Source organism: Triticum aestivum, chromosome 5B (genome assembly GCF_018294505.1).
Source record: "Triticum aestivum cultivar Chinese Spring chromosome 5B, IWGSC CS RefSeq v2.1, whole genome shotgun sequence".
Lineage (NCBI taxonomy): Eukaryota > Viridiplantae > Streptophyta > Magnoliopsida > Poales > Poaceae > Triticum > Triticum aestivum.
In genome coordinates, this window is record NC_057807.1 from 186,498,130 (window position 1) to 186,505,308 (window position 7,179).

Sequence of the window (7,179 nt, forward strand, 5' to 3'; positions counted from 1 at the left end):
ATCCAGCGCCTCCGGGCGGTCGAGCACGCCTGGTTCGAGGCGAAGGAGGTGGTCGCTGCTGGGACGAAGCTGTAGCTGCGCGACTCAACGCGTCGAAGGAGGAGTACTAGCTCGCCTTTGTCCTCTCCAACTCCCTCTTGGAGCACCACCTCGGTGTCGGCAAGTCCGGTGATGGTGATGGTGACAAAGAGTAGAACTCCGGCGGCGAGTAGTTTAAGTTCAAGTATGAACTAGTTTAAGTTTGAAGTATATTTTATGAGCTATGTTTATATCACATGGTATGAACTATGTTTATGTGGAACTTCGGTGATGTTTAAATGGCGCAAACTATTAGTTTAAAAATCGAGTAAACTCCGGTGATCCTTAGGTGATTTTTACGGGATACCATAATCGAAGTTTGCAGGACGACGGTTTGCGGGATCTACCCGAGATGCTCTAAGATCCAACGGTCTCGATGAGACCACGTGGGATCTCTTCCTCGGCTGTCGGCTCGTGCCCCCGAGCAGGTGATCCAGGCGGCTGGGCATCGACTTCCCCTGTCATGGCCTTGGCCTCCTTCGCGGTCTCGCCCCCAACCGCCGCCTCCGCCGCCGTCCTCCGCCGCGCCATGTCGTTCTCCTCCGTCTCCGCTGCGTCGCAGGCGAGGGTGGGTGTGGTGCAGATGACCTCCGTGGGGGACCTCGACGCCAACTACGCCACCTGCTCCCGCCTCACCAAGGCAAGCCTTCCTCCCTTCCCCTAAGATCTAACCCTGCACCGCCGGGAGCATGGAGTTGATCGCCTGCTGCGATTTGGAACTGGAAGAAACATTTAGTTGCAGCGAGAAGGAGATATGCAAGTGTGTAGTTATCAGACAATGTGTTTTGGCTATTGAAATGAAGAAATTGTAGCATTTCGTCTCGGACAAAGCTAGTAAGAGAAGGAATTCTGCATTCGATATGCTCTTCTGGGATCTGGAATGCACGAATAGATGAATTATAAGCAAACCTTTCGAAACTGAGTTCTATGTCATGTGTGTGCTGCACCTATCGCAGTCCTCATTGGTTTTATTCTTTCTACAGTACTTAATGCTGTTCTTTTTTGTTTTCCTACTTTATTGGTAGATAAATGCATATAGACTAACATGAGATAATATTTTCTTAGGAAGCTGCTGCGGCCGGAGTCAAATTTCTTTGCTTCCCTGAGGTCTTCTCCTTCATAGGATCCAAGGATGGCGAGTCTGTTAAGCTAGCCGAACCATTAGATGGCCCAATAATGCAGAGATATTGCTCACTTGCAAAGTTAGTAAGAACATCTTTCTCAATTGCTCACTTGTAAAGTTAGTAAGAATATCTTTCTCAATTTATTTTTCCATTTCAAAGCAGAGCTTTCTCACTTGTACTTTGTAGTGAGTAAGCCTTTTGATTTGATACGCTATCAGCTCTTTGATTTAGGAATAATTGTTTCGCACTATCTTACAGATGATTCTTTCTAACTATATATTCAGTATGTGGTTTTTTATTTCGTTCATCTGTTAGCTTACAAATATCTTTTAGCTTATATAGATACGTATGCAAGTGTATGTAATGCTCCTTCATTAACTATCTGTTGGCACAAAAAATCCTTGCCATTTTGAGGTTTTTAAATGGAGTGAATCAGCATGTCGAGCCCTTATCATAGCTTCATTCTGCAGTGAGTCAAGTATGTGGTTGTCTCTTGGAGGGTTTCAAGAAAGGGGCCCGGATGATTCGCACCAGTACAACACTCATATATTAATCGATGAATCTGGAAAAGTTAGGAGCTCATACCGGAAAATTCATTTGTAAGTGCTTCTTTCACAGCTCTTGGGAGAAACTTGCTTTCAGTAATATTTGTGAGAGACTTGCATTCAGTAATATTTGCGAGTACTTTATTTTAGCTGGCTATATTTATCAGTCGTTATCATAGCTTCATTCTGCAGTGAGTCAAGTATGTGGTTGGGGCTTTCAGCAATAGAATGTTAAACAGTAGGTCTTCAATTTACATGGTAAGGGCAAATGATGCTATGAACTGAAGGGCTATAAGCTGCATATATTGTCACTTCCAGATAAGAGAAATGTTGATCACAACTACATTTGTCACGTCATATCACAGAGCTGCAAAATCATATTTCTGGACTTGTGTCTAAATAATGAACTTTTGGCAAATGACTGTTGCTTCTTTCTTCCTTTTACTTTTTCCTTCTTGTTGTGGTGCATTTGCAATACTGTAGTTCGGTAGTTAACCTTGGCATTGTTATGCTGAAGGTTTGATGTGGATGTACCTGGCAACATGGTGTATAAGGAAAGCCGTTTCACGACAGCAGGTGCTATTTATTAATCCCGTTTTCCAAGTTTTGTCTATTCTGTGCAATATATGTATATTTGCTAGAGTTGGTCTTAAATGAACATTTTATCCATCGGATTTGTTTTAAAATCTTGTAGATCTGTGGTGCATAAGTTTCTCTTATAAGTTTACTCTCATATTGAAATTATTATTAATTTCTAACTCGTTGTCACTTTTCTTAACGTCATGTTGTCGTCTAGTTAAACAACTTTCAATGATAGAGATCATGCTATAAGTATAATATGATATTCAATTGCAGTAATAGTCTGTGTCCCATTTATTCTAGATACCTAAATTTGAACAGAATTGTTTATGGTGTATCTGGTTTGCCATTTGCAATATACTTCATTGTCTTAGAAGATTTTGCAAGACATTCATTATGGATTACCGGATATTTTAGTGTTCTCTGTGCGGTAAAGCTAAATGTTAGAAAATCTTGAAATCTGTTGTATGTGAGCCCATATCCAGGCTGGCCCATAAGGCCCAAGCCCATGTACCCGGCCTAGAAGAGGAGGAGGTCGTCGATGTCTGGCAGTTAGCACCGCCAGAGCTATCAAAAGGTTAGGCCAACTGCGACGCTGGGACGCATTAGGTCTGTTCGCGTCCGTTTGGGTCCTTGTCCGCCACGACCCATTTCTAACCCAAATTGGGGCCGGGTTTGCGTACGCGCGGACATGCCGCGGACGCTCGCAATGCCCTCCCCTTGTCCTCCCCTAGCCCGCTTGTCTGTGGCACAAACGACCATTGTTCACCTCGCCCTCCACTGCAACACCCCGACCTCGTCACCCTCGCCGCTGGCACCCAGTTCCGGCCGCTTCGCCACCACCCCAGCTGTCGTGGTCGCATCCATCGACGACCCCACGGCCACCGCCGCCCACTCTTTGTCGGTGTTGTTGTAGCTACTCACCGCCATTGGAGGACTACAAGGCACGTCGAGGCCCAGGTCGCCGACAACACCTCTACCTCCATAGACACCGCCGAAGGATGCGGGCTTCCACATGCCTGTTGCGACGAGGCGAGGGCGGGCCCTTTCACTGGTCGCCCCTCTTCCACGCCCGAGGCAATGGGCGCCCGCAAGGTGTTCGGCCTTTTGCCCGGCCGAGCCTCCTCCACACCACAAGGTACGGATTCACCACAACTCCGAAGGGGCAATGATGGATAGCTCGGATGAGTTTTTTTTTCAACAACATCCTATGTACATCGACCGACGATGTGGAATTCGTGGTTGCTTTTATGGTCGTCAACGAGCACATCTCGAGCTAGCGGCCAATGTTTAGGGGATCCATCCGAGGCCATGCTTCGGGCTTGAATCGTGATAGAGAAAGCAACCATTGCCTACTCTACGACGATTATTTCGAGCTCACAAGCCCACTTTTCAATGCCAAGCTTTTCCCGGGACGCTTCCGAATGGTGAGACATGTGTTCAACCGTCTTTGGGGGGGGGGGGAGCGAGGGAGTATGATGATTACTTGCAATGCAAGCCCGATGCCCTTGGGAAGGTTGGCTTCTCTTATAAAAAATGTACTGCAGCTGTTCGGATGCTTGCATACGACATTCGCGGTGATGGCATTGTACAGGTTCTGCAAAGTTGTGGTTGCAATGTTTGGCAAGGAGTATTTAGAGAACCAAATGCTACGGATACAACTCGGTTATTAGCAATCAATGAATCGAGAGGCTTTCTGGGGATGCATGGAAGCATAGATTGTATGCACTGGGCGTGGAAGAACTGTCCATTTGCTTGTCAGGGGCAATATAAGAGACATTTTAAGGCTTGCACGGTCATACTTGAAGCCGTGCTATCACAAGATCTCTGGATTTGGCACTCTTTTTTTTGGCATGGCAGGTTCTCACAATGACTTCAACGTGCTTCAGCGCTCTTTGGTGTTTGCTAGGCTTTCTGAAGGCCAATCCCCAGATGTCAACTTTGAGGTCAATGGCCAACAATATAACAAGGGATACTACCTAGCTGATGGTATCTATCCTCAGTGGGCAACTATTGTGAAGACAACCTTGGAGCCCGTAGGTGAGAAGAGGGCTAGGTTTGCCCAAGAACAAGAGAGTGTTGGGAAGGATGTGAAGTGTGCTTTTGGTGTGCTCCAATCTCGATGGGCTATTGTTCGGCACCCTGCTAGAACATGGATCACTCAGAAGATGTGGGAGGTGATGACATGTTGTGACACGGAGCATACTACGGTCATGCCCATGGATGTACCTTCGTCTCCCAAGACACTAGGTGGACCCATGACTAGAGCTCGTGCAAGGGCTATCGAAACCGAGGTGAACTCGCTCCTCTCCCAACTAGCACATTCCACATGTGAGACATGGCTACTACCTCAAGCGGAGACCTTGTGTGTGATCAGGTACTCGGAGGAAGGCCATGAATCTGCTATGACCAATGGACAAGATGGCAAGGACATCAAGCGTAAGAAGCAAGAGGAAGAGCTGCAGAAGAACTACAGCCACCGGACGACCGGCCCTTACCGGACGTCCGGCGCCCTGAAAATCAGCCAGCCAGAAGGCCCAGCCGACGAACGTTACATCGGCCGGACGACCGGCACCTTCCAGCGGCGGGATGACTGACGCCCTTTGGAAGTCCGGTGCCACCTATCCAGAACCAAAATGCCAGAAGACCGAAGTCTTCCAGACACCCGAGACACCGGATGTCCGACATTCACCGGAAATCCGGCGACACCTGTCCAGAACCAAATCACCGGATGTTTGGTGCCCTCCGAACGACCGGATGCTCACGAGCCACCGGACGACCGGTAACTACCGGACGTCTGACCCCTTTCTGTGCACAGTGACTCGGGCCGAGGCCCATGTACCCCTTCACTCCCCTAGACTATATATATTTGTCTACTACCTACGTTTTAGGGTTAGCAAAGGTTAGAGCTCATTTGAGATAGAGCTATGCTCATCCACTTACCACTCCCATGGAGTTCAAGACCTCCATGTGAGAAGATCCCCCAAATGGATTCAAGACCCCTTCATGGGAAGATCCTTCTAGGATTCAAGACCTCTCTCCTCCAAGGATTGGGATAAACTAGTCACCTTTGTATCCTCTTGTGTTGACTTTGGATCCTTGTATTTCCTCTATGTATATGTGGATTTAGCACATGTGTGATTGGATCTTGTCTATTTGAGTGTTCATCTTGTGTTTCTCTTTGATTTGCTCTCTTCCCCATCTCCAAGTGTGAAAAGATCGACCATCAGGGTTCGACCCTACATCATGTTGTGTGATCATGCACAACATGATCGTAGAGGATGAACTTGATGGCAGCCTCTTTGACCAAAGGGTTTGATTTCCAGGGTGAGAACGTTGAGCCTGTGTATGGAGCGGCAACATATGCACAGTTCACCCAATTTCACCAAGAAATATGTGATTGGACAACTCATATTCAACTTCAAAATGATTTGGTTGAGCATATGTGGACTCACACAGGCAACCAATAGACGTATCTGCTATTTTTCTTTCAATGTATTTGATACAATTTCAAATTCATTTGGTTGTAAACTATGCGATTTTTATTTATTGTGTTGTAATAAAAACTATTTGACTTATTTGTTTAACCGTGAGCAATGTTTCATTTTTATTTGTTCTTCTGATTTATATGTATAGAATGTCCAATTTGAGAAAATTTGGTAACAAAATGGCCGAGCCGGACCAAATGAGTCGGCCGGTTGGGTGCATTGGGAAGAATGGCGCTGACAAGGCCGGACAGCGGCCAAAGTGGCGACCCAAACGGACAAAATGTGCATCCGTTTGGAGTTGGCCTTAGTCACCACATCCCTACATTGTATCAGAGGACGGGGCGTGAGGAGATGACGGTGGCGACGGCCGCTGAGGCAGCAGGATCCGGCAAGCAGACGTCGAATCTGGGCAAGCAGCATGCGAGGAAGCGGGGCTGCGTGCGAGCTTGTGGTGTAGCAAGGCAGCGCAGACGTCGACGGGACGTGAACGGTCACAGCGGGGCTGGTACATGTCCAGATTCCTCTGGCTCCTTGCTGGTCCTTCTGTTCTGCTGCTTGCTAGTTCTTCCCCTGGTTGCTGGCTCTTGAGGTTGGACAGGAAAGAGGTGGAAGAAGAGGTCTTGCTGGAGAAGGGGACAAGCTGCTGTTGCTGCGCAAGGGGAGGCGCGGCTCGGGTGTGTCTCAGCCTTGTTTTGGGACAAGATGAAGACGACACAGTGCTGAGCTGCGGCTGACTGCTGAGCTCTCGGTGCTTGGCAGAGGAAGCTTGTTGTAGGGTCAAACCCTAGGAAGGATCTTTTCACACTTGGAGGGGGGAAAAGGAGGAAAAACTCAAGAACACCAAGAACACCAAGAACAAATCTCTCAAACAAACCCAAGTATCACATCCACTAGAGTAGCACACATGAGATCCACAAGATTACAAGATCAATACAAGGAGAGTAGCACTTGGTAAATTCTTCCCACTATGTGAGGTCTTGATGATCTTCTCCAAGAGGAGGCCTTGATAATCCAATGGATTCTTCCCTAGGTGGGGGCTTGAGCTCCTAAGAGGAGGGGATACAAGGAGCAAATGCTCACAATGCTTAGTCTAATCTTTGCTAACCCTCCAAATGACCTAGGAGGTCCACTTATATAGTCTAGGGACGAAACAAGCTAAGGGAGGAGGATACAAAGGCCAAAAGGCCAAAACACGCGGATGGACCGGAGGGGTCCGGGCACCCGGGCAACATGGGCCGGGCACCCGGCCCGCACAGGGGGCGGCTGTAGGGAGGCTGGGCACCCGGGGGCCCAAGGCCCGGGCACCCGGGGGCGCGCTGGAGGCCGGCTGGAGGGGTGGCCGGGCACCCGGGGCTGCGCCAGGAG

The 7,179-nt window shown here is 48.3% G+C and overlaps 1 protein-coding gene across 1 annotated transcript in view; it reads left to right on the forward strand.

Moving 5' to 3' along the window:
• The first annotated feature begins 414 nt into the window (after positions 1–414).
• The window catches only part of LOC123110975 (deaminated glutathione amidase, chloroplastic/cytosolic), a 36,305-nt gene continuing 29,540 nt past the window's right edge, over positions 415–7,179 (forward strand). The window contains exons 1-4 of the mRNA XM_044531632.1: positions 415–718; positions 1,144–1,280; positions 1,673–1,801; positions 2,265–2,323. Of these exons, the coding sequence (XP_044387567.1) occupies positions 455–718; positions 1,144–1,280; positions 1,673–1,801; positions 2,265–2,323 (589 nt within the window). The 5' untranslated portion in view covers positions 415–454. The remainder of the gene's footprint in view (positions 719–1,143; positions 1,281–1,672; positions 1,802–2,264; positions 2,324–7,179) is intronic.